General features: G+C 44.9%; 3 protein-coding genes across 5 annotated transcripts in view; 2 read left to right on the plus strand and 1 right to left on the minus strand.

Annotated features, from left to right (window-relative positions):
* Positions 1 to 2690: 2690 nt before the first annotated feature.
* LOC108028312 (DC-STAMP domain-containing protein 2) overlaps positions 2691 to 27579 on the plus strand; it is a 31748-nt gene continuing 6859 nt past the window's right edge. Inside the window, exons 1-8 of one of the 2 annotated variants that reach the window (XM_044094685.2) lie at positions 2691 to 3060; positions 3115 to 3425; positions 3482 to 3742; positions 3799 to 4012; positions 4076 to 4229; positions 4281 to 4942; positions 5001 to 5138; positions 5193 to 5435. In XM_044094685.2, the coding sequence (XP_043950620.1) occupies positions 2858 to 3060; positions 3115 to 3425; positions 3482 to 3742; positions 3799 to 4012; positions 4076 to 4229; positions 4281 to 4942; positions 5001 to 5138; positions 5193 to 5295 (2046 nt within the window). In that variant the 5' untranslated portion in view covers positions 2691 to 2857 and the 3' untranslated portion in view covers positions 5296 to 5435. Of the gene's footprint in view, positions 3061 to 3114; positions 3426 to 3481; positions 3743 to 3798; positions 4017 to 4075; positions 4230 to 4280; positions 4943 to 5000; positions 5139 to 5192; positions 5436 to 5494; positions 5608 to 27579 lie in introns of those variants that run through there. The other variant, XM_017100040.2, reaches the window with a different exon arrangement.
* Positions 10095 to 12785, minus strand: LOC108031362 (dynein axonemal intermediate chain 4). The gene is made up of 6 exons (XM_017104635.3): positions 12691 to 12785; positions 12475 to 12624; positions 12204 to 12425; positions 10690 to 12131; positions 10422 to 10634; positions 10095 to 10361 (listed from the first exon to the last, which is right to left on the minus strand). The coding sequence occupies exons 1-6, from the start codon at positions 12745 to 12747 to the stop codon at positions 10151 to 10153; spliced, it is 2295 nt and encodes a 764-aa protein (XP_016960124.1). The 5' UTR covers positions 12748 to 12785; the 3' UTR covers positions 10095 to 10150.
* The window catches only part of LOC108030184 (breast cancer anti-estrogen resistance protein 1), a 29812-nt gene continuing 15688 nt past the window's right edge, over positions 13456 to 27579 (plus strand). Inside the window, exon 1 of one of the 2 annotated variants that reach the window (XM_017102937.3) lies at positions 13456 to 13855. In XM_017102937.3, the coding sequence (XP_016958426.1) occupies positions 13646 to 13855 (210 nt within the window). In that variant the 5' untranslated portion in view covers positions 13456 to 13645. Of the gene's footprint in view, positions 13856 to 25190; positions 25765 to 27579 lie in introns of those variants that run through there. The other variant, XM_017102945.3, reaches the window with a different exon arrangement.

A 27579-nucleotide genomic window follows, 5' to 3' on the forward strand; every position in this document is an offset into this window, starting at 1 on the left:
TAAAAAAAAGAAGAAAGAAACGAACAAAGGACTTGACCGAAAATCTATCAAATAGAAAAAGTGCCTAGTTAACCAATAGAAGTTTAGATGAACCGAAAACATAAAAACACATAAGTGTATTAGATTATTTTACATCCGCCAGGGCCAAGTGTATACGACTTTTTTCGAGTACAAGTACTTCATACCATTAATAGATCAGAAGCTTTAGTTTAAGTGCACTTTCGAGAAGTTCGGTTACTCTTCCCCTATTTTGTGATTTTCACTCCAAGCATAATATATTTTTAACACAATTTATGCAATCAGCGGTATTCAGCTACCGACAGATAATGTATTTGGTGTACTACATAAAGTATAATATTTAAATATGATATTTACACATTTAATGTAAAGAAGTATAACAAAGATAACTTTTTTCTTAAAATTTAGCCGAAAGTTTTTACAAGTCGAATAAGTTTGCCGATAATTCGAATTTGAAAAGGTTTTCATGGCGCTTTTCCTCTTGCAGTGCTTCTCGTTATGTACTCCTAATTTTATAATTGCGTTCCGGATGGATTTTCCAAAACTAATATTTCACATCGTGTTGTCAAATAATTGTATTATAGGTCCTTTAGAATATTGGATTTAGAATGCAACGTTGTATTTTTCCTGCACCAGAGTATTGAAAAGTGAAAATACTAAACTAAGTAATAAGAAATCAATTCGAGGCTCGTTACATTAAATTCTTGTTCATATAACAAAACTCCATAATATATATCAAGCAGAAAGCCATTGTTTGTTAATTGAAAAATATGATATGACATTTGTAGAGGACCTGAAGGAGGAGAAAGTGTTGTTTGAAATAAAAATAACAAAACAGCGAAAGAGAGAACAAGGAAGCGCTAAAATATAGATTTTTTCTTGGGAGGTAACAAGGGAACGCAAGTGAAGATTTTTTTACGGAAGATCCTTTTCAGACTCCATATCTGAGTTTGCCGACCCTGAAGTTTTGCCAAAAGCCTCGTCGTCGCTATAACCCTCGCATACGACAGAAATATTCAGTTTCATACGCCGGACGCCTGGTTTCGTCAAATTTAATGTTTTGGCAACATAGCCTATCGTTGCGGTGCTCCAGAAACATCAATTACAGATTCCTCTGACTCTGAAGAAGTTTCGCCGAAAGCATCGTCGTCGGAGAAAGAGTCCTCATTGTCTCTTTCTGCAGAATTTCCTATTCTAATGCTCCGGACAAACGGTTCCGTCGAATCCCCATTTTTTGCCAGTATTGCCCGTAGCTGAGGTGAGTCAGAATGATCAATTTGAGATTCCTCAGACTCTGAAGAAGTTTCCCCAAAAGCGTCGTCTTCGGAGAAAGGGCCTTCGTTATCGCTTATGAGACAGCTTTCCATTTTGGTAGGTCGAACATCCGGTTTCTTGGGATCCCCATTTTTTGCCAGCGGGGATTCCTCCGACTCTGAAGAAGTTTCGCCAAAAGCATCGTCGTCGGAAAAAGAGTCTTCACTATCGCTTTTAATACAATTTTCCATTCTGGTGGCAAGCGGTTCCGACGAATCACCATTTTTTGCCGGCATAGCCTGTGGGTGGGTTGATGCAGAAATATCCATTTCAGATTCCTCCGACCCTGAAGAAGTTTCCCCGAAGGCATCGTCGTCGGAGAAAGAGTCCTCGCCCTCGTCTATGGCAGAATTTTTTATTCTGATGGGCGGAACATCGGGTTCTTTCGAATCATAATTGTTTGCCAGCATATCCTGGGGCTGCGGAGATTCAGAAACATCCATCGCAGATTGCAAAGCATCGTCGTCGGAGAAAGAGTCCTCATTCTCTCTTTCTGTAGAATTTCCCATTCTAACAAGCTGTTTCGTCGAATCCCCATTTTTTGCCAGTATTGCCCGTAGCTGAGGTGAGCCAGAATGATCAATTTGAGATTCCTCAGACTCTGAAGAAGTTTCCCCAAACGCGTCGTCTTCGGAGAAAGGGCCTTCGTTATCGCTTATGAGACAACTTTCCATTTTGGTAGGTCGAACATCCGGTTTCTTGGAATCCCCATTTTTTGCCAGCGGGGATTCCTCCGACTCTGAAGAAGTTTCCCCGAAGGCATCGTCGTCGGAGAAAGAGTCCTCGCCCTCGTCTATGGCAGAATTTTTCATTCTGATGGGCGGAACATCGAGTTCTTTCGAATCATAATTGTTTGCCAGCATATCCTGGGGCTGCGGAGATTCAGAAACATCCATCGCAGATTGCAAAGCATCGCCGTCGCAGAGAGAGTCCTCATCCGACTCTGAAGAAGTTTCGCCGAAAGCTTCGTCCTCGGAGATAAAGTCCTCGTAATCGCTTATGACAGTATGATTCACTTCAGATTCCACCGAATCTGAGGAGGTTTCGCCGAAAGCATCGTCGTCGGAGAAAGGTTCCCTGTCATCGGCTATGATAGAACGAACCATTTTGATCTTTAGGTCCGCGGAGGAAATACAGTTGTAAGTGTCGAAGCCGTTATAAAAGTGGAGGATTTAGTGTGGCCAAAGGAAAACACTTTAACCGATGCGACCACAAATGAAAATTTTCTCTGTGCTAAATTTCTAGCGAAAAATTCAGTTGAACTCGATTTTGCCTTTTATTATTCCGAACTATTTTATAACGGCCGCTAAATTTAAAAGTTATAAGACCAATGTGACCAAAATAAATGTTTCAATCGGAAGTTTGAAGGCCCGTTCAGCCGAAGCGCATCCAAATAATCCAAGTAAAAGCCGACATAGGAGCATTTTGTATGTGGACAAGGGTGGTCACACTAATCCAGAGCGCCAAGAAAATATCGATATCGATTCCCACTTGTGTGATAAATAAATATTAAAACAAACGAAAAATGGAGGAAAGTGGAGCGAACGAAGACTCCTTGTGGACGTACAAGCTGGTGGCGCCATACGTGCTCCTTGGCTACCTGACCGGGCTCGCGGCGACGCTCGCATGGAACTGGTGGCATCTAGGACACTTGGGCTTGGCAATCAACCTGACCTTCGCGATTCCTGCGGTTCTAGTCCTGGGGCTCTTCTACAGTCGCCCTATAAGGTGGGTTTCCAAGTCCGATGCGCGGCTTCTAATTAATCCCCTCTGTTTCCTTAGATGCATTTTGGCGCTGGCCGCACCTTCGCTCTGCAGCTCCCGAGGAAGGGCGTTCCTCATCAGCCTCGCCTTCGTTTTGGCCGCCGTTGGGCCCACTGCCAACATTTTGACCAACCTGAAGGTAATGCTCCGCAGCCTCGCCTGCGGACAGGAGGTGTTGCGCCAGGCGCTCGGCCAGATGTTAGACGTGATCTTGGAGCCGGTGAATGCCATCCAGCTGGCAGTGGATCTGTTGCTGCAGGAGGTGCGTCGGGTGCTCAACCTAGCCATGGTAGTGCTTCTGCGCATTCAGGAGCACCTGATCGCCATCAGTGAGTAGTGGGTAGAAGAACTGAAGCAACTCACCGTTTGGTTTAATTTGTTGCAGTTGATACCCTTAAGAACTGTGCCGCTTGGCTGAAATCCGTTGTGGATCTGTGCAACGCGGAAATGGGCACTCCGTGGGCCCGCTGCAAAAAGACGGCTCAGCATGCCATGGTCAGGTGCCAAGCCAAGATGGGCTTGTTCAAGGCACTCTGCCATGCTACCAAGCTGTTTCTGGCCCTCTGCTACCCCGCCAAGATAATCGATGTGTTCTGCAGTGGTTACTGGGATCTCAGCTGGGGCCTATTGGACAAGATCTTAGAGCGTACGCCTGTCTTCCACGATCACTTTTTTGGTTAATTGCCTTGTACCATATCGTAGGCTATCGCGAGTTTGTGCAGCACATAGAACAAATGTTCGACGCCAACATCACCTTCGAGCACGAATTTTACTTTAATACGAATTCCTCCAAGAGTCTGGCGGCCGTCGGCGAAGAGATAATCCAGGATATAAACCAGCGACTATCGTCTTTCATCTTCCTGCGGGGCTTTGTGGACCTTCTCTGCTGGGTCATGGTGCTTACAGTCTTCTTTAAGTAGGCAAGAGCTTAACCATCTTAATAATTTAGTGTGGGTGATGCTTTAATTGTTCCCATCAGAGCCCTCATCTTCTACCTGCGATACATGCACAGCCGGCAGTTTCAAAATGTTTTTTTGACAAAAATCCTGGTTATAATCGACAAGCAGCACGAAAAGCACGGGTATGATCCATTGCTGCCCCTTCAGAGGCTTGAGAAGCCAAAGTACATGAAGGTGAGGTTGCCCAATATTGCGCTGCTTGGTATTTTATCGATTTTATTGCAGCTCTCCAGCCTACGATTGACTCTGTTTGAGTTCGTGTCGATTGTGGAGAATGCCTGCTTCATGGTGACCACGTGTAGCCAGCTGTTCGCAATTTGCTTTCTGGACTACGCGCTCTTTTGGCTACTAGCCACGATGTCCTTCCATGGTCACCAAGAAGCTGGGCTTGAGGTGCCCGCTTACATCGATCTGGAGATCAAAGGCGGAGGCTTTGTGGCCGATATCATGCGCGGAATCGCTAATGCCTTTCGACCCCTGACGCAGAAAAGCGTTCTGGACACAAATCCCTGCCTGCCACTGCCAGTAGAGCCAGACTTTGCAAAATACATCCTGATACTGGTACTCTGTCTATTTTCCTGGCTGATACTTTTGGCGGAGCCGTATGTTTTGCGCACCCGCCATCTTATCATGGCCTTCTTTTACCCGGAACGAGCCAAGGAAAGAGGCTTGTTTTTGTACAACAAGATTTCTGACGATCGAACAAGCATCTTTAAATATGTCCGCCGCAAAAAGCGCAATGAATTTAACCATAAGCGAAATGTCGAGCACTTCAAATGTTTCACTTGGCTGCGTGATAACTTCTATTGCATTATGAACCGGTGCTGCTGCTGCTCCAGATTTCAGCACAAGGAGAGGTGCACTATTTGCGCAAAATCATTGACAATGTAAGTAGCATCAACCGTTCTCCACTCGCCGGACAGTAATCGGACATACTCTTTGCAGTTCGACTCGTAACCCCTGCGACACCCCAGGCTGCGAGGGAGTTTACTGCGATGAATGCTTCCAGAAGTCTCACAAAAAGTGCTGTTTGTGCAATCGACCGTTGGACTACGGGGATTTCTCCGACGTTACCGAAGTGGAGTAAGTGAAGAAGCATATAAAAGTGCACTATGTTGATTGCTTTCGTCTTTGCAGCGACTCTTCGGATGATTCTGACAATGAGTCGTTTGCTGAAAAGCGGTTTAGGGAAACCTGCGGACGGAAAAGGACGAGATTGGAGAGTAAAAACGAACCGTAGAGCAAACGGGTTTTTCCGTTCGATTTTACCGCAAATCAATCGCTCTGTCCATGAAGGGTGCTTACAAATCTGGAAATTTCTGCACCCACGATATTCATCAACTGATTGTCATTTTACAGCATTGAAATATACTGTTTGGGGTGAGTTTTACAATGGAAATTCAATTATTGCCCAAATTAAAGCAGTAAGCATACGTTAGTTTGTACCCAGGTAGTTCTAAGAAACGTAAGACGTAAATGCAATCCCCATTCTTCGCTAAAGAAGTCAGCCCAATAAATCTCTACATGGGCATGTGAATTTCAACGATTTCAATGATTCGCTACTTTTTACTGGCAGCCACATCATCGTCGCCGTGGCTGTCGTTATTGCTTATTTGATGGAACTAGCAACGCGTTTAGTGGAGTGGCGGCTTATAAGGCTCGTTTGTTTCCTTGTCATCGCTGTGACCGCTGGACAATAAGACTTTGTTTTCAGTTTGTGCAGCTCCCGCCCTCGTGAGAGCTGCCCTTGCGACTACATTCGTTGGAGAGCATGTGGGCTGCAATTAATTGTTCATTAAATGCGACAGTAACGGCGAGCCTCGGATTTCTGCTCAACAATTAGTGCTCTTGGCCGGGGCCCAAGGATCGCGGCTCTGATGATGACATCCAGAATTCTCTCATTCTCTGTTTTCTGTATTATTTTCCTCGGTTTTGTTTGTGTTGCCTTCTCCAGGAATGTGCTGTGTAATTTACGGCTATAGAGCGCGGAGGTTTCTGTTTATTTACGATCCTCGAAATTTGACATTTATTTCGTTCCGTTTTTTACTTCTCCGATGCATCTACGGGCCAAAACTGTAACATGGCGCAGATCTCGGGGCATTTATGCCATCGTCTGGCCATCTCTTTGATGTGTCCCACTCCCCCATTCACGTCTTTTGTTCTGGTTTCTTTCTTTTTATGGCTGTTTAATAAATTCTCTCTTTTCTCCCATTTGCGGCTCCCATTTGCCATGCTAATGTGAGCACAAGTGTTTATTTGTTATTTAACACCCGCTGACCTCAGATCGCCGATCGCTGGACTCTCCCTTTTGACCCCTATCAACTCCGACCACCATCGTTGACACTTAAGCCACACAGACTCGAGCGAAAACGGGGGAAAAATGTAGTTGAGCTCGCCTAAGCTGTTTGTTCTGGTTCTTGTACAGGTAAGGCCCTGACGAATACGATGGTATTGGGTTACCTTGTCATCGCGGGGGTAGTCTTGGCTGGCATTCGATCGCTTGCCGCGAAACTGATGAGCTAACATAACAATCCGTTATGTCTTCAGTCCGGGATGGCTGAAGCTGACACTTTTCGTCGGTCTGTTTCTGAGTCTCTTCTGTGTCGATGAACCTTTTGGTTTGAAACGAACTTGAAGAAACGGTTTATATAGGCTATGAAAATAATCTGTACAAGATCCAATGCTCATGTGTTAAGATCTGGAAGTGAAGTTTTTAGAGCCTCTTCCGAAAGTCATACGAATGTTTTGAAAATCCTCAATCAAAAGCGGGTTTTTCTTCTGTAGTTACAGAAAACTTATTTAGTCTGTGAGTGCAGTTTTAGTTCCGGAAAAGACGAGCATAAAAAAGCTTTACGTTTAAAAATAAATTGTAATGTAGAAAAATAGAGAAATCAAACCAAAAATTCATAGAGGTCTCCCTTGTCGAAGGACCCTCGTTTTGAAGACAAATGTCAATACAAAGAAATTAAAAATTAAAAAAGGTATTCCACCTCTAAATCCGGATCAAGCAACAAGCAGGTAAATTTTAATGAAGAGTTATTCAGAATTAAAAAAAAAATTCTCTAAGTCGAGATACAATATTCAAGTTAAGGAATCTCAAAATACAGTTTATGGTTCCTATTCTGGAAAACAGTAGTATGACGGAAAAAACGAACATGAAAATGGGTCAAATTTTGGACTCTATTGTAAATGATAAGTTTTAATGTAGAGTATTAGAGAATTCAATAACAAACTCATAGAGGTATCCCACGTCTAAATCGGGATGCAATTAGTTATGTTATGGAATCTCGAAGTGCAGTTTTAGGTTCTTATTCTGGAAGCCTACGGAAAAATCGAGCATGAAAATGGGTCAAATTTTTGACCCTCCTATACAAGATCGGTTTGAATGTAGAACATTAGAGAATTAACCCACAAACTCATAGAGGTATCCCACGTCTAAATCGGGATACAATTAGTCATGTTATGGAATCTCGAAGTGCACTTTTGGGCTCTCATTCTGGAAGCTAGTGGTATTACGGAAAAATCGAACATGAAAATGGGTCAAATTTTCGACCCTCCTATAAAAGATAAATTTAAATCTAGAGTATTAGAGAATTAAACCACAAACTCATAGAGGTATCCCACGTCTAAATCGGGATACAATTAGTCAAGTTATGGACATTTGAAGTGCAGTTTTGGGTTCTCATTCTGGAAGCCAGTGGTATTACGAAAAAATCGAACATGAAAATGGGTCAAAATTTTGACCCTCCTGTATAAGATCCATTTGAATGTAGAGCATTAGAGAATTAAACCACAAACTTATAGAGGTATCCCATGTCTAAATCGGGATAAAATTAGTTAAGTTATGGAATCTCGAAGTGCACTTTTGGGTTCTCATTCTGGAAGCCAGTGGAATTACGAAAAAATCGAACATGAAAATGGGTTGAGGGTTGACCCTCCTGTATAAGATCGGTTTGAATGTAGAATATTAGAGAATTAAACACCAAACTCATAGAGGTATCCCACGTCTAAATCAGGATACAATTAGTCATGTTATGGGATCTAGAAGTGCAGTTTTGGGCTCTCATTCTGGAAGCCAGTGGTATTACGAAAAAATCGAACATGAAAATGGGTCAAAATTTTGACCCTCCTGTATAAGATCCGTTTGAATGTAGAACATTCGAGAATTAAACACCAAACTCATAGAGGTATCCCATGTCTAAATCGGGATAATATTAGTTAAGTTATGGACATTTGAAGTGCAGTTTTGGGTTCTCATTCTGGAAGCCAATGGTATTACGAAAAAATCGAACATGAAAATGGGTCAAAATTTTGACCCTCCTGTATAAGATCCATTTGAATGTAGAGCATTAGAGAATTAAACCACAAACTTATAGAGGTATCCCATGTCTAAATGGGGATACAATTAGTCAAGTTATGGACATTTGAAGTGCAGTTTTGGGTTCCCATTCTAGAAGCCAGTGGTATTACGGTAAAATCGAACATGAAAATGGCTCAAAATTTTGATCCTCCTGTATAAGATCGGTTTGAATGTAGAACATTAGAGAATTAAACACCAAACTCATAGAGGTATCCCACGTCTAAATCGGGATACAATTAGTTAAGTTATGGAATCTCGAAGTGCACTTTTGGGCTCTCATTCTGGAAGCTAGTGGTATTACGGAAAAATCGAACATGAAAATGGGTCAAATTTTCGACCCTCCTATAAAAGATAAATTTAAATCTAGAGTATTAGAGAATTAAACCACAAACTCATAGAGGTATCCCATGCCTAAATCAGGATACAATTAGTCAAGTTATGGAATCTAGAACTGCAGTCTTGGGTTCTCATTCTGGAAGCCAGTGGTATTACGAAAAAATCTAACATGAAAATGGGTCAAATTTTTTACCCTCCTATACAAGATAAATTCAAATCTAGAGTATTAGAGAATTAAACCACAAACTCATAGAGATATCCCATGCCTAAATCAGGATACAATTAGTCAAGTTATGGAATCTAGAACTGCAGTCTTGGGTTCTCATTTTGGAAGCCAGTGGTATTAATAAAAAATCGAACATAAAAATGGCTCAAATTTTTGACCCTCCTATAATAGATAAATTGAAATCTAGAGTATTAGAGAATTAAACCACAAACTCATAGAGGTATCCCATGTCTAAATCGGGATACAATTAGTCATGGAATCTAGAACTGCAGTCTTGGGTTCTCATTTTGGAAGCCAGTGGTATTAATAAAAAATCGAACATGAAAATGGCTCAAAATTTTGACCCTCCTGTATAAGATCCGTTTGAACGTAGAGCATTAGAGAATTAAACCACAAACTCATAGAGGTATCCCACGCCTTAATCGGGATACAATTAGTCAAGTTATGCAATTTGGAAGTGCAGTTTTGGGTTCCCATTCTGGAAGCTAGTGGAATTACGGAGAAGTCGAACATGAAAATGGGTCAAATTTTTGACCCTCCTGAAAAAGATCAATTTGAATGTAGAATATTAGGGAATTAATCCACAAACTCATAGAGGTATCCCACGTCCTCATCGGGATACAAATGGTCAAGTTATGGAATCTAGAAGTGCAGTTTTAGGTTCTCATTCTGGAAGCCAGTGGTATTACGGAAAAATCGAACATGAAAATGAGTCAAATTTTTGACCCTCCTGAAAAAGATCAATTTGAATGTAGAATATTAGGGAATTAATCCACAAACTCATAGAGGTATCCCACGTCCTCATCGGGATACAAATGGTCAAGTTATGGAATCTAGAAGTGCAGTTTTAGGTTCTCATTCTGGAAGCCAGTGGTATTACGGAAAAATCGAACATGAAAATGGGTCAAATTTTTGACCCCCCTGAAAAAGATCAATTTGAACGTAGAATATTAGGGAATTGAGCAACAAACTTATAGAGGTATCCCACGCCTTAATCGGGATGCAATTAGTCAAGTTATTGGATCTAGAAGTTCAGTTTTGGGTTCCCAATTTGGAAGCTAATGGAAAAGCGAAAAAATCGAAAATAGAAATCGGTAATGAAAATGTTTAATTCAGAAATAACACTAAGGCTGACTTCATCGTCTTTATTCACAACAAACCAAATATTTTAATTTAGAAAACGGCTTTTTTGTTAGGATAGCCGAAGAAGCCGATGCTTTTGAGCTCCATGAAGAGCTCGTGGTTGTTGCCAATTGCTTTGAAGATGGCCTTCTCCAGTTCGTCGTATTGAAAGTGGGGTGAAAAGGGCATGTCGTTAAGGGCATTGAAAAGTGTGTTGCCGCGCTCGTTCCCTATAACCAAGGTGCGACCACAGTGGGAGAAACTGCGGAAAAACATCGAGAACTTCAACTCAAATCAATTAATGATAAAATGTTTTGGTTACCGGGCCACAGTGTTAAAGGAGGAGTCCATCTTGTGCTTGGACATGGGTCTTAGCAAATTTCGCCGAAAGTCCCAGATGTTAGCCGTTTCCCGGTTAACCGAAACAATGATCGTAGAATGGGTGGGGCTCCATTTGGCCCAGTGCACTGGCGTCATCTCGTCCTGCAGCTCGAGCAGGGGTCTCGTGATGCCATCAATCCAAATGCGCACGAACCTAGGCAGCAGATTCAGACTCACGTAAGGGATTCTTTCTCGGGGCAGCTACTTACCAGTCATTGCCGCAGGTTAGGAAGAGTTTGGGGGACCAGGGTGAGAACTCCATTACGGTGACTCCCCCATCGTGGCAGCGCAGGACCTCCAGATACTGGTGCTGGTAGTTGATCGAGCACTTATGAATGCAACCCTCATCGGTAAGCACGTAGTAGATATCCTTGTGCAAGGGGTGGGTGGTGATGCTCAGGCCCTGTGGGTGGCGGTTGGACTCGCAGGGGATGCGCGACGAATGGGGCACGAAAATGCCCTCGGGATGCCCCTCGATCCGTTCTAGAGTCATTTGGGTGAAGCCCAACAGGAAGGGACTCTTAATGATACGGAACCGGGTGACGGAACCGTCTTGCGAAAGACTCAAGAATGGATCAATGTCCGCCTCGTCGACGTCGTCCGATACCTGCTTGATCCAGCGGACGGCCACCACTGGCGAGGAGCTGGGGGAGGTGCTGCGCTGCGAGACAGCGATGGGCATATCCTGAAGACTGCAGACCTCCCGCACCTCGACGGTGCCGTCGTACAGTCCGATGGCCAGGAGGGAGGGCAAGAAGGGTGAGAAGCTGATAGCCGTCACCGGCACGTCGTAGTAGTAGGCGCGTTCTGGCTCGCCCGGGTTCTTGATGCTCCAAAGAAAAACACTGCCCGAGGTGGGCACGTGCTGCGAGGAGAAGGAGTACAGCCCGTAGGCCACGGCCACGATGTCGCCGTTGCTGCGGCAAAAGTCTATGTCGCTGACGGCCTTTCGTTCGTCCTTGCTGGGCTCCGGTACCAGTCGGAAGAGCAGGTTCATCGAGTAGACGTACTCGGCCTCCGCGTTCCAGCGCTCGACCTGATCGAAGTTGCGGAAGCGCCGCAAGCCCGCCTCGTTTGTGTTGCTCGAGAGCGTGCGGCCCATGTACATGACGGCGTTGCGGAACTCGGGGCTGCGGTACAACCGGTCTATCTGGGAGGTGACCTTGTCCTTCTCGGCCACGGTCTCCTCGTCCTCAAAGCTCTCCCCCTCCTCCGTCTGAGCTAGAGCCGAAGCCAGGTCCTTGACCGAGCTCAACGTGGACGTGGCGAACTCCTTAGAGATGTTGTTTAGCGTGTCATACATCTCGAAGTTGGAAACGTACGAGCTGACAGTGGCCTTGGTTATCATGATGGTGTTAACCGCCCTTGTGGTAAAGAGCAGTGTATCCGTCTGGGCATCGTTATCGGAGCGGCGCCGGATTTTGCCCTTACCCACCGTCAGATACTCATAGTTCCGGTTGTCCCGCTCCGTCTCGTCGCCCTCGGGCGATCCCTTGGCCACCGTCGTCTGCGGCTGGCTGTGTAGCTCGAAGAATTCCGACTTGCGTAGCGTGATCTTCAGGAAGGACCTGCTATACGGCTTCGGCTCGTACGCTTGTCCAAGGGACTCAACGGTTTTGTAAGGATCCCAGTTGATAGTTTCGTACATGATCTGGAGGATCGTAGGGTTTCGAGGAGGAGGAGAAGGTTTTTGACATAGTTGGGATAGTTTTTTTTAGCTCACCCCACTCATCAGATCGTCAATAGACTGCTTGTTGCCGCCTATTCCGGCCCGCACGCTAGACCGCGTCCGGGACCTGGTCATGCTTTTGGTCAGCATCGTGGTAAAGTTGGTCATCTGGTGCATGACGTTTAGGTTGTACTTCATGAACTGTTCCACGTAGGCGTCGTTTGGGATCGCCTTGGGCGTCATGTCCACCTCTTCGCCATCGTTATCCTCCACGATCTGGGGACTATCTATCTTAGCAGAGAACGCCTTCGACTCTGAGGCTTACCTTGACTTGGGCTCGATACTGCAGATCGGCTTGTGTCTCCGCATGGTAGTAGTGAACGGTTTCCTTCTTCTTAACCTTTGTTTCTTCGCCTGACACCTGGGTGACCTGGACGGACTTCTTTTTCAAGTCGTTATCCATCGTACTGGATTGCTGGTCATCACATGGGCAAGGGACGTGTGAAAAGAGCTATTTACTAGTTTCCCAGTCATCACTTACCTTATAGATACTTCCAGTATCTTGGCTAATGGTGGTATTTCTCACTGACGTGGACATGGCTGATATTTTGTCCTTGTAGTCGTCTATGTCAAAATTTCAAGGAATTTGTTGTGATTTATTTATTTGGGGTGACTGCCTTCTCATAATATAACTGTTTCTACCAAACAAATAATTCATGGATTCCTTAGTAAAGTTGTTACATCAATCGTTTTTATTTCCCCAGCTTCAAGAAACATTTGATTATCTCTGAATCTTTTCATCTCAAAAGCAATTGATTAAAAATTAGTGCCTTTAGTACCTTTGCACTTTGTGACGTTGACAAAAAAATGTGTAACCATTTGTTTGGTTTATTCAAAAAGAGTTGAAAAGTGGTATGCTTTTAGAATATTTCGCAGGCGTATATGTACAGCTTAAGAACACATTTTATAAGACATCCCCGGCAGACATTCTAATCAACCAGGAAAGTGAAAGAGAAGCCTTCGCAATTTTTAATTAAATCTGGGCAGCCCTTCTGCCATTCCGTGTGCTGCTTATCAGGCCAGGAGCCTTCCCGGGCTCTCTGTTTCCGTATCCGCTCTCTATGAAGCTTCCCCTGCGCCTGCTCGTTAGATAAAGCCGAGATGAAGTTGGCACTTGGGCCGAAGCACCCGCCCAGACCAAGCCAAACCACCCCCTGGAGGCGAAGGACGACCGGTTGCCTTTTGAAGGTTGCAAGTGCGAATCAGTTACAGTTGAAGCCGCCAGCCATGCAAACCTGGTTCGCTCTCGTATCCGTATCCGTGTTTATTGTCGGGATCTACTTGGCTGTTTAGAGTGTCGATTTCGCTTTTCTTTCCCAAGTGCTTGCCGCTGGTTGAGATGCGTGTTTTTCAAGCCCGCACTAGACATAAGATAAATTGCCACAACCAGAGCAACTGCAACTAAAACGTAACTGCAGCCACAACTAGAGCCATCAATGGAGTGTCAAAGTGAAAACCGAGTACCAGAAAACTCAATTAGGAATGTTGCAAGAGCCCAGACACTGCCCAAACCGCAAACGCCTTCGGTCTTGGCCAAGCAGCAGCGGCCGCCGCAGTACGTCATAAATTCAGTGGCAATGCACGCCAAGGCGACCACAGCCAACTCCATTACGGGCGGCACTCTGCACCGGGTGAAAAGTGCGCAGGTACGTCCAAAGGCATATCCATTGGATATTGTCCAGGCCAGTCAAGCGAAGTAAGGCGAAGTGAACGTGACGCTAATTGGAAGGTTAACCTAGCCGACAGGAATTGATACGGATATACGAATGAATATCGTGTGCGCGTTCCCTATTGACTGCTCGCGAGGTGGGCTCGAGGAGTAGCTTAAAAATCAAAAAAAAAATATTACATTTTTTGGGACAATCCAAATGTACGCCTGAGTGCTTAAACCAGCTGTGATTTTGTGTTGTGATCAACCCCAAGCTCTTTTACTTCATTTTTACTTTCAATTTCCGAATCATCAATTGAACGTTGCTATCTGAAAGTTAAGCATATCGCTTACCTCTTTTTACCTGTCGGAATATTTTTATTTCTGGTTCAGCAATCTATATTAACAAAAGAATATGACATGTTTTTCTTGTTTTTTATTATCTTAAACTGTATCACGCAGAGCTGAACAGAGCTATCACAATGTAATTTTTTCTCATGATAGCATTTACAAGGTTGTATAATTTCCTTATTTGTTTTAATACAATTGTGTACATTGTAGTAGAATCTCCGAATAGGATTTAAACTACCGATTTCCTTGAACTGCCCTCTTCCAGTGCCCAGTGGACATGGCGTGGTCCAAAACGAATGCAAAACAATGTACGCAGCCGAGGTACAGATTGAGATACATACATATTGTGGATACGCAGGGTGCGTAACGTAAATGAACGCTGATTTTACTGTTTTTACCGGCTAACCGAGAGGGCCGGCTGTATGAGGACATGGCTATGACCACTGGGCCCAGGTGCAGCTTTATGGAGGCTGCTGATGGGAGGCCGCATGCGTGCAGAGAGGAGCGCGCGCTGTGGCCGTGTTATGTAAACACCGTTGGCAGGGAGATGGAGCTGGGAGGACCCCGGGTCGTGACGAAACAAAAGTCAGGGATCTGGCTACGACTGCTGACTGCCTGATTCCCGTGGAGAGCAAGGGGCGTCCGGCGGTGGTGGCTTCTGTGCGAGTCACGTCATTCATCAGATGCTCTATGATGCGAAACAAATTTGCTTGGGGTGGCAGTGTGGGTGGTGGCTGCTGTGGGTGGTCCAGCGATTTAAATGATGGTGCAAAGATGTGGCCAACTATCTGAAGTTGATGGAGTGGAGCAGCGCTCCAGACTGTATATGTTGGGCCACTCGAGGCGGCGGCTCTTGACTAGCTACTCAAGCAGAAACTTTTCCTTTGACTTCGCTGGGAGTCTTCCCTTGACTCCGCTTGCCACATACCGCATCCCTTGTTTGCTTTCGATTTTGTTTTTTATCCCCCGAAAGTCTTGCGATTCGATTTTTCAATGCCAATGTGAGAGGTCCTGCCGTCCTTGCCGGGTTATGAACTTGCCCGCAATTCAACCTCACCGGGGGTGGTTGTTCCCTGTTTCCAGTTCCCTGTTCCCGCCACACAAAAAAGCCCCGTCGCCTCCCAAAAGCACCCATGCTAGCTTACGGAGAGTGAATGTGTTTCGCCCCAGAGCCATTGTTTGTCAGCGCTTTTCGCTGAATTTATCTGAGAGCCAGGAATCTCTCGGGCTTCCAGCAATAGATTATAGTCCTTCTTGGCTCGGTCTTTCATCTCGTTGCTTTCGTTTGTTTTGCTCTGCAGCATCTGAGGGGTTAATCAACCTTTCCTGTCCTCCGGAGCAGCAAAATATGTGCGCAACTTCGGTATGTTGCCCTGGACAAGTCATAGAAGAGGTCTCAAAAGGATGGAGGACTGTTTATGATATGAACAGCTCGGTGCACTTCGTGCTTTGCACTTAGGTGAAATGCTCGAGGGAAGAGTTTGACCAAGGGCTATGAAAGAAGCTTTGTTAATAAGTTGGAACTTTAGGATTACTTTTCCAGTATTTTGAAATGCACTTTTCCCCCTCTCCAATCGTATTTTACGGCTGGTCAAACGTATTTCTTACCCCGTTGTTTTTATCTATATTTGCGCGTCCACAATTCAAATTTTGTTGCACGTTTTAATGTACAATCATTTTCGAGGATTGTGTACCACGGGTATTGTGAGTGGCGCTTTAGTGATTTATGAATTTATTCAATGGCAAATGGAGAGTCGAGCCAAAGTGCTTTTAGCTGGCGGAGCGGAGCGGTCATTGAGCCTCGGAACCACTTCATCCGCGGCTGGGAATTGAAATGCACAGAGGCAGATTTTAGGCTTGCAGTATGCATTTTGCAGTTTGCAGTAGTTCACAGTTACTGGTGGCAGTCGATGGCGCCAACATATTTTGCTGTCGCATTCAAATTATGAGCTCTGACTGCGACTCTGACATTGGCTATAAACATTATGCATAAATCGTTGACTCTGCCAACAGCAAAAGCGGTTAAGAGTAGCACAAAAAGACCAAATGAAAGGCCAGTACCCAGAGCAAACCGAGAATAAACAACGAATAAAGAAAGTGGAAAGCCGGGAAAAGCGTGCGGAGAAAAGTGAAGAATTTATGTATACGTGTTAAAAATTCCTTAATTTGTTACCAGAGGTACAGTAGAATTTTTTGTGTGTTTACCTGTGGCGGCTTTATTCTTGTGGCCAAACAAATGTTCCTGTCACGTGACGGCAGCTGAAATATCTTCGAGATACACCCGAAAATAACACAAAGTTTCTTGAGGGGGACATTTAGGAACTTCGGTTACATGCCAACATGCAACATTCAACAGCACACAACATTTGATTGCATAATTGTTTTGGATTAATATGCAATTGATGGGAAAGTCTGGAAAAAAAGTAGGAAAATCATGGGAACCCTGGTGGCGACAAAGATCGTTTAACCCAGCTGCCGTAAATATTTTCCCAGTTCCCAGTGGCCGTGCTAATCAGCGCTGTCAGTCGCCAGGAAAAATACTTCTGCATCTTGGGGATGCACTATCTGATGCTCGGCGTCTTGAAAAAAAATGTCTCGCATTCTCGTCGGCTGTTTTTACACTCCTATGAACTTAAATTAATTTATGCAGTTTGGGGTCTGCTTTTCCTGTGCAGATTAAAGCGTTGCGGCATTTAATAAATTGCTCTTAAATTATGGAAAAAGCGGAGCATCGGAGATTTATGGGGCAGGCACAGGAGATGGGGAGATGTGTGTATCTTTGGATAGGCCCTCGTAAATGCGTATTTAGTGAATAGCGATAAGCCTATTGTATGCATCTCACTCCGAAAAGCATCATCATCATTTTGTGATTACCATCGATCTATGAATACTTTCTGATCAGGGCATTTCACATTTCAAATTCTGCCTTCATCGCTGACCCATTAAACCAAATATGTCAGATGGCGTCGTTAATGTTCGCATTGAGGATCGTTTGGAGTATTCCGACGGAATCTTTTGGGCATCGGGGTCGCCCACGTTTTGCCCCCGTCTTTTAATTTTCTGTCTCTTCAGGTTGGCTATCTGCATTTATTTCAGTCCACGCTTTGACCTTATAAATCAGAGGAGTAGGGGCCGCTGCAGATAGTTGCTAGACTCGGGGAACACACCAAATTTGTTGGATTCATAAATTCTTTCAAAAATCTAAACATAAATGTTTGATTTACGCAACGCCTGGAAGGTGGACTGGGGGAAAGATTCGTTGATTTATCTGACTAATTTCAACAGCCATCAAGTAATTTGGACCTCGAACAAATTGGAATTGGCAGCTATATACATGGCCCCCTATATAAAAAGTCGGTCGCTGAGACTTTCCAAATGTTTGCGTGAAGTGGGGAAAAAAGAAACATTTTTATGGAGCAATTATAATTTGAAATGAGCTGTAAATTCGGGATGAAATTAACATGGTCTTGGACTGGTTCAATGGGGTTATGGGGGCTGTAACTCAATTTAGATTTTATGGATTTTAACATACAGTTTCCTATTTTCTGTACGTTTGGTACTAAGCAGGTAAAGATATGCATTGGACTTTTGGGTGTATTTTAGGAATGTTCGACTCCAGATTAGTCAAAAAACGTGTTAAGTCCATCTTAAACAACGTTCAGCAAAGAAGCACATATATCAGAGGATTCTACGGATTTTGTGGAACCCTCCGAATTACTCTGAAAAACCTGTTAATCCTCTAATGTTAAGCAATTCCACAGTAAAGCTTTTGCACAACAATTCCGTGCGCAAACAACAACTGGCAGATGTGCGACGTATCTTTTAGGAATTCCTCAGAACGATCTCTTCAAATTTGCATAGCAATTTGCGTCTCTCCTCGTCCGCCTGATGATCTATTTGCGCAAGTGAATTTTCGCCAAGGGGTGGGCAGATGGAGGATGAGGAATGTTCCAGTTTTCATATGCTCTAGGAATGCACTGTCAACACTTACGATTTATTACCTTGCAAATGGCCACAGAAAGTTTCACTGTAGTCGCCAGGCAAAAGCGCGAGTGGAGTGCAAGTATCCAGTGTTGATTTAACCCAAACCCAATCTAATCTTATCGCGGCAGCTTTTAGGGGTATTTTCATACGTGGTCTTAGCTTCGTTCCCCTGGCCTCCCTCAGATGTTCGCAAAATAAAATGTCAACATGCCGAGCACACGTGATAAGATAAAGCCTCCAAGGTATTTGGCCTGTGGCATTTGCTTCAGGCTGCTTTTTCCCTGGAATTATTCGCACTAAATTGTGCAATCTACTAAATTTAGATCGTCGGTCCTTCTTCAAATGTTAGTTATAAATAAACTTTTGTTTACCAGCGCCTAGATAGTAAATCCGAAATGAATTTCCCAAAAAAACAGAGTGGGAAATCCATCATAGATGGAACTCGCTAATGGATGATGATGGTGATAGCATGTGCTGATGGCCTGATGATTGATTTATTTACACGCCGACGATGCTGCCCCCTTATCGGCGGGCATGCATGTTTCTGTTGCCGTTGTCGACACCTCAGCCATTTGCTTACGAAACCAAACATTGGCAACCATTGGCACCAGTGGGTCTGTTTCATCCGACTTAGCACTGGCTACTGATAAGGGGGCCCATGTGGGGCTCCTCATTCCGAAATACGTCGTTACTCATTCCATGTTTCCGCCCTCCACTTTGACGTCAATGCCGTGACATTGTACTCCCAATTTCCAAATCGAAGGGGTGCAATTCGACATTCGTTTTTGAGTAGGGTATCTGAGCACTACGATCATTTCCAATGCAAATGATGCCGTGGGTCACTGATCGTCGAAGTAACCTGTGCTGAGTAACTAAATCAAATTCAACTTATCAACCCATTCAATTTAGAAAGCATTGGACTCGAGGTAATAATATTTTTTATTATCCTCTTCTTTCCTTCCTTCTATCTCAAGCTTTTACTTCCTATATACTTCCTAAAGTTGGCTGACTCATAGACCTAACAATCGGTTTGCTTTTATTTCCACTTAATGGAAGTGCATTCTTTTTGGGCTGGTGACAAGGAGAAATTTCCTGTTTTTTTTGTTTAACAACAGCAATCAACGCCTCGCAGTCATGAAAATGAGGCAGAAAGCACTGAATGGAAACCTGAGAGGAAAATCTATCCATGCCTCCCTTCGGTTGTTATTCTTTGGCCTGGGCAGGCAAGAAGTGTCTGTCTGGCTAAGCATTCCCAGAAACACTTCACTTGGTGCCGGGTATCCCGAAAGGAATCCGCAGTAAACACTTTCACATGCTCTGCCATAAAATCTGTGTGTTCCCTTGTTTATTTCGCAAAGTGAATCGGAATTGGGTTAGCATTTAGTGCCGCCTCAGCGGAAAGTACAAACGCGGAGGAAGTCAGCATAAGGTTGCAATGTGTGCGCGCCTCATTCACTTGGCCTCTGGTCATCAATGAATGTTTATGGGCTGTGGGCCCTCAGGCTTCCCTCGTCTGCCGACGAGTGCGACAAAGGCAGCGACAGACGGCGCGGATTTGATTACAGGCCGAGGTCGGTTCTTGCGGTAATTGTGTTGGCCCTTCTGGAAACACTCTCGGCAGGAGGTCCTGCTCTGCGCCCAAGAGCCACTCCAAGAGTCAATAATTCTCCACGGCTACTGTTACGCGACGTCTTCATTATATCAGCCTTATCGGGAGTCACCGCTTAGCACTTGCCTGCCATCGAAAGTTGATTTTCGTGTTTCGCCGCTCACCCACCAATCGAAATTCTTGGGAAAGTGTTGCAAGCTCTGCTGTAAACATGGCTTTTTTGAGGCACTTGAAGTGACAACCACAGATACATGGAGCCACTTCCCCTCTTCACATTCTTACTTCTGCCTTACATCACTTTTGGCGCGTAGTGGCAATGTTGTTTTGTATCTCACGGATGCCACTGCCAGATGTGGAGCACTTATTGCGGGTCTCTTTTTGTGTTGGATGCTGGAGTGTTTTCATTGGGGTACTTGGGACCCATGCCAAGTTCACACTGAGTGAGGGATCCGATTGCCTTCTGACCCTAGTTTTAGGCCTATCCAGGACCTGGGAACGTTTTCTTTCCTTCATAATACTGAATAACGCCTCTTCAATTTTTGTAAAAGTTGTGGGGTACATAAGCTATAATATAGTATTGATTCCAAACAGTCAATTTGTGTTGATAATCACCCATCCAAGAACGCGCACTCTTGCTATAGTTTCTCAAGAAACGCGTCAAGGCTTCCCTTTCCAACCAGCTGTTATTGCACAGCTCTGCAAAGTGCCAGTCAGCTATTTGACTCTTTTTCCGTGCAGTCCAGGAATGGATCTTGGCAGCCTCCTTGGCAGCATCAGAAGTCTAGCAAGGCGGAGGAGGCTATAACTTATGCTGCCCATATACGATATGAGCTCCCTTTGTTTCTGCTTTGTATCTCAATTTTCAACGTGGCCGTAATGCATGGCTGCAAGATCTCGTGTTGCCCCACATGTGGGAGTAACTTGCAACCGGCGACCATTGGGACACTAGGACTGCGACTGCTCATGAATAATGCAAGCACTGGCAAATCGCAGGCTCAGGAAAACACACTGATCCCTGACAGCTTCCCTGGCTGTTCCGCACAGGCAAAACAAACAAATTGTTTGTTATTATCGCTGGGTGGCGTAGATCGCGTAAAGAATCCGGATTCCGATACGGCCTGTTCCTCCGGATCGCAGATTAAGACGCCGCAAGTCGCGGCAATTCTCAAACGGGCCGCCAGCTGCCAACGATTTACTTAGGCCCTTCTTCCTTTACAGATCCCCCGCCATCCTGCCCATATTCAGCTTCTTCGTGTAGTATTTATTTTGCATGCCTTACTTTTAGGCCTGCACACAATGTGTGAAATCGCCGACGGTTCTGGGATGAGTTGTTTGAAGTCTCTGGTCTATGATCCATGATAAATGGAGCGCTCAAAGTATTCAAAGCTGGCGATGAAGGTGGGAGAGGAGCGGGATTCCCTTTGAAATTTGGGGTATGATCAATGCGGTGTACTTAATCAATTTGCTTTTAAGGCTAATTATGCTTCTATATAAAAACTATCCATATATTATAAGGTCTGTTGCTTGCAGTTGACTTAAATAAAAGCTTATTCATCAGGGCAGGGTATAAATGCGATGAAGTTGTTTCGTAGTTTATGGTTCTTCGAAAACAAATGAACATTAGTATTATGGGATAATTAACCCACTAATGCAGTGTTGGAGCGGAATCGGAGGAGTGGCAGCGAGAAGTGTTTTGTAAGCGAAATGGGTCAAAGACCCCTGCCAGTCCAAAATGTATTAGATCGCCAGAGCCAAGCAAATATATTTTTCGGTAGGCTGAAACCCCAGCAGCACTTAATTAGTGTTCAGCTGGCTTGCCTTTCTCCATCGCACACACCATGTCCGCGAACTCTGCCTCCTCATCTGCTGTCACTGACCTGGCCAACCCCAAAAGCGGAGATGGACGACGAAGTGCATCGGGGAGTTGTAAAATTGGAGTTTCATTAAGATGCACATCTTAATTGCGCCCGCAGCTGATGCTGATCCCAACCAACGCTGCACCCGAAGAAGATCCTGCTTTTCACTTTCCACCAAACTGGGCACGTTCACTTGCCCACCGATGGATGCCTCTATTGTTTTACGAGGAGTGGCCGTGTCCCCTGATAATTGATGAATTTATGACCTAACATGCAGTTGCCCAATCACTTTTACCCATCGCCCTTCTTATCGCGTGCCTCCAGCTGCTGGTGCCTGTTCTTCTAATTGGATGTCGCCGGAGCTAATCTGCCCCCCGACCAATGGGTGGGTTGAGGCGGCGAAGGGAAATTCCGGGAATCGCGTTCAATGCATTTTTTCGGCCTCTCCGACGTGCTCCACTTCAGCCCAATCTCTTTTGTTTCCGCTGCCGACACTTGATTTCTGATTTCTCCACCGATTTCTGATTCCGCCTCTTATACTGGCTTCGATTCGGACTCGGATCCATTCGCAGCTTCGATGGAACCCGCAGCTTCTGCATTGTTTTCCGAAAGTGGCACGTTCTGGCCATTTATGGCGCACGCATGGCCAGCAGCGAACCCGAGCTGCTAGCCCAGCGGGTCAGCGTTGTGGCCAATTGTGGTTGGAATGGAGATGTTGTGCAAGAAATGTTAATAGTGCACTATACCGACCTACCCCAAGTTTATCTCTGGCGTGGGCTTGTTCCATAACAGAGACGGCCATGGTATTACCAACAAGCTGAGCCAATAGTTTTGGTTCTTATATAGTGTCATGTCTCAGATATCGATTAGTCCATTGGAGAGTCCACCACTAATAAATTCTATTTGGCACATCTGGCCAAATCAATAGTCCCATTATCCCGGGCAGAGTGACACATCAATTGTTTCCTCGTTGGATCCTCGAAACACGCTTTCGTCCAGCTGTTAGCCCAAGGGAGAGTTATATTTCCGGGGATGAGGGGGTGGCTCTGTATAAATGTGCAATAATATACTATGGCTTTTGTTGTTGGTCCCCTGATGGTCATACAAACAACTCAATTAGTAGTCAACAAATATTTGCAGAGACTTCTTTCTCAAACATATTCGTTTATTGGGCGACACGTGGAAAGAGAATGAGGCAGGCGAATGTTGAGTCAGGTGTCGAAGTTCCCAAAAAATCAATTTTATTTTTCCGCCCATGGTAACCGCAAAAAATAGATGAGGGGAAAAACAACAATTCAGATAAAAGGAATGACGCCTACCATTTCCACAATTTACGCAAGAGCGATAGTTGAATATACGTAAATACGAGTGCGTATAAACAAGTATATTATGGGAATTTGGTCTGATTTACATACATTGCTTATTCAGCTTCTAAATTGCAAATGGAAACATGTTGCGAGGTGTTATGAATGAATGGCTGGTAGCTCAGCTAAGGCAGCCAAATGACACCGACGTCTTTTATTTGCATATTTTCGAGGCTCCCCCAATGTATTACAAAGAATGAGAAAAGGTGGGTGCCTGATATACTGGAAAGAGCTTCAATATGGACCTGCCAATAAAACAAGAAACTTTTTTCGACCTATACTGCCTAAGTATACTCCTGTTTGGATTACTTATACACAAAATCGCGATACTGCTACCCAAGGATACACATGAACCCTTCAAAGACCTCTGCCTCTAACGAGCCAATTAGTGGGCTTACATCTGGATGTGTCCCCTCTGGTCAGTGCTGACATCCTTTGTTTGCCTTGCATATTTTTCTAACCCTAAGCAGACAAAATATCCAAAAATTGCCGACTAATTCTCTGGAATGCGGGTGGGTCCCAAACTCATCCCATTTCACATCGGACTGTTTGTGTAGTCGGAAACCGGTTGCTTGAAAAATGAACGCCGAGCGTGACAGCAACAAAGATTCACGGAGGATGGGACGTCGTTCTCCAAAGCATACACAGGATAATGATAATGAGTGTAGCGCAGGATAATGCACATGCAGGAGCTGGGGGTACGGATAGAAGGGATTCGAGTTGACCGAAGCAATTTCCATGTAAATTTTATTAACCAATTTTCTGTGATATGAAACTGGGGAAGCCCACGCTTTGGAGTGGAAAACTAGAGTGTTGTTCGAAACTTTTTATGACTCCCATTTAAGATAAGAACGCAAATCGATGGAAAGTCGCTATTATGTCTCCACTTCCCTCCGAAGTGCTGAACGTCGGGTTAAATCGAGCAAATTAAATTAAATCAATCCCCCGACAACGAAAGTGACAATAAAACTCAACGAGTGCCGGAGTTTTTGTATTTTATTTTTCCTGGGGTTCGGGGGTTCGGGGGTCCGGTTCTCCAATTTTCGAGTTGCCTTGGCCTGCCTCTCCGACTTCGCTCTTGACGTGACTGAAGTGGGCGTGGCACTTGGCATGCAAATCATGTCAAATGTCACACTCAGCTCAGTTCTGTTCAGAACTGCAGCTGCACAGACATCGGGGGCTCCTCGCCCTGGTTCTCTGCTCGAATCTGAATCTGGAGTGGGTAACAACTTCCCCTTTGTGCGGAACGGGTTGCCTGACCTTCAGCATTGACTTGTTGAGGAGGTGTTTGTATGGTTCCTGCCCTTTTTCGGGCCCAGAACTCCTCATGTCTTTCGAGGTGTACACAAATGTGTTTGGACAGCTGCCGCATCGTGGTTTCAACTTCGAGAACGGCTACTGTATTGAACTGTCTCTTCGGGAGGGTAACTTGAGCTTGGCCGGTCCACAGTTCTCCTTCTTCTGGCTAATTGAGCTTTCGGGGGTAAACATTCCGCTTAATGGAGAACGTCTGCACTTGATATGCTCCTCGAGTATAATCGAACTGGGTTGGATTGGTTGTCTCGCATAACGAAATGTTTGTCATAGCCAAATAGAAACGAGAACAAGATATGATGAGTCCCCCAAGAGGGCAGTCAACTTGAGCACACGGGGAATATAATACGGAATGCATGAGATATGTGGTTATTCGACCTGTGGGGGATTAGTTGTGTGTGATATCTTTTTAGATATCCAAATAAACTTAACCGTGCATTAGTCAGGCGGTGAATCTTTTCATAAATACTATATCCTCAATCCTGAAGTGCAAATACTAGAATTCAGATGTGTTCAAAAACTGCCAGCAAATAAAAAAATTTAGTCTGAATACTCTAAGAACGATAGAATATCCTATTATTAAATACAATTCGTAAATGGTGTGGTCACCAAATACTCATAAATCTTTGAAAGTGGTAAACTCCACCAGGAGTTCCCACAATCCGTAGTAGCAAAAGTTTCGGATTCGATATTCAGTCTTTGCAGAACCAATCCATATTTGCTGCCGACATCAACATCTACGATATTGGTGGCTATGTTAGCTAACAGAGCACTCAACACGTACGATATTGAAAATGTATCTGCAACGGGCAGCTACAACTTCTGAGTTCGTCGACGATTCAGTCCACAGAGTTGCTCGCTGCGGTGCGGACCACGTTCGGGTGTTGGAAATAGAAGAGATACGAGAACCGATTCGTGACAACCCAACTGAAAAAGCCGACCGAAAGATACGGGGAACAGCGATTTTGCTACGTTTGTGGTTTGGCAGCGTCTTTTGTTTTTCGGCATCGGTTTTTCGGCTGCCCGCGGCTAAACTTGAAATTAAAGCTGATTCGGCGAAGCCAGATACAAGATACATATGCAGATGCGAGCTTAGTGCTGAGCTGCAGATAGACAAACAGTGAAGTGAGATACAAGTGGCGAGATACTGCGCGAACCCACGTCGAGATACTTTATTTATATTGTCCTGGATTAAATATATCTAAAAACATCTCGACTGTGGCCGTCAACATGTCAGGCTAAGCTGCGACTGCTCCAGCTCGAGTCAACCCAGATCGCAGATCGCGGATCACAGATCACATAACCGAAGATGCTGGACAAGACGACAAGCTCCTCCGTGTCGGTGTCCACCTCCTGCTGCAGTTCGAACGCCACCAATGCGGACCTGGACTACGACGTGCCCGTCTCGCGGCGAATCCTCATTAAATCGGTTAGTAGACCCTCGCGATAAGCCCAATCATAAACTGCCGCACTTTATGCGGCGCAGATTGAGCCATCCTGGAGCTGGCGAGGAAGCTATCTGCGTGGCTCATCTGCTGTTGTGACAGTTGGGGCGCAAAAGGAAACTGTAGCGGATTTCTCAACTTGTATCTTTGGCAGCTGTCGGGGGAAAAGTTCCGCGATTTTTGCCATTCGCGTTCGTTATCACCTCGCCAGCAACACCGTTTTATGTGCCAGTTTACGACGCGCAGGTGAGATATCGCAATGCTGTGATAACTCAGTCGATGAGGCCTGCCTGTGCCTAAAGCCTCTTCAGTGTTTGGTCGAAAACAACATGAGCTCACCGTGATAGTGTACGAGTGATTCCCTCCAGATATTTAGGTTCTCAGTAAAGGAGTCCCTGATTAGATTGGAATCAAGTGCGATAAGGTTGAGGCTTTGGAACCTATGTGAAAATATAATCTTAAAACGGATTAATGCAAGTTGCACACTTATGTTGATTGATGGTTTCCAATATGTTATAAATTGGCAGTTTCTTTTTTTTTATAAGCTACGCACTTTTTTATTTGTTTGTGTCGGTTTATCTTAACCCAAGCTCTGGGCGCGGACGTTTTGAAGAATTTTCCCAGCACTATTCCCTCCTCATATATAAAATCCTGCGGTTCGCTCTGGAATGAACTATCATTACAGATCCATTTGAGTTCATTTAGGCGTACTTAAAACATTCCAACTGATTGAAGTGTGGATGGCAAGTTATTCCAACTGGTTTCTTGCTCTAAGCTGAGAGGAATGATTTAAGAGCCGCGACAACTGCGAGCGAATGCTGATCAATTGATTTTGCTGCTATTTATTTTCATCAGAGGCCCGAGAGGCTCTCAATCAACATCAGTCGCCTGCCTTCGAAATCGAAACCGTTGACGCCACACGCGGACATTAATTCTCATCAATTTCCCAGCGATCCCTGCCCAGAGTTACTTGTGGCACTCAAAAATGAAGTGTCGAAGCAGGGCTATGTTCAGTGCGTTTCTGTTCTGTCTAGACGGAACGGTGGGGCGCCCTCTTAATCAGCGAGCGAGGATAGATTCGAGAAGTCCCTTAGGGAGTCTGCTCTGCGGTTATCCTCGAAGATAACCTCTGAGCCAGACCTCCCGTGACATAATCTTAATTAATAATAAGGCCTGCGATAGGGTAAGCTACTTGGGTTTTTGGTCTTTTATCTGTTTTCATTTTCAGTTCCCTGACGATTTAGGTTTTTCAGTTTTGGTGTGACGCTCAATTAAGACTGATTAGATTTGGTAGTGGAATTGTTTCGTCGATAAACGTCCTCGGCCCTGGACTTGCCCTTATCGTAGTGCCTCTCCTTCGGTCTCCCATTGCCCGATAAGGAGTCACCACCACCCAGGCACTTCAGCCCGGTTTCCCGCGCTACGTGCGTGGTCTTGGCCCGCGAGGATTCAGGGTCTTGTGCGGGGGCTCCCCCTGGCTTAATTGTTTGTGGAGCTTCTCACTTGGCCCTTCAATCAGTGCGCTGTTCTCGACTATTAATAACTGATTTCATTTGAAACGCACTCGTACCTTGGGGGTAATCCTGTCCCTCAACTATTTTCCCCTTAATTGCCGGCCTTCAGTCAAGCGCGCGTCCTCAGGATGCGATGGAACTTGGAAGGGGGTTGAAAGGAGGTTGGGAAGGCTATTGGAAGGGGAAGCACTATTAATTTCCATCAGTCAGCGGCATGCTAATAAACCCTTTACTCCCTTGTGCTGCCATCATAGAGAGGATATCGTGACACGCTTAGGATTGACT

Source organism: Drosophila biarmipes, chromosome 3L, assembly GCF_025231255.1.
Source record: "Drosophila biarmipes strain raj3 chromosome 3L, RU_DBia_V1.1, whole genome shotgun sequence".
NCBI classification, from domain to species: Eukaryota; Metazoa; Arthropoda; class Insecta; order Diptera; family Drosophilidae; genus Drosophila; species Drosophila biarmipes.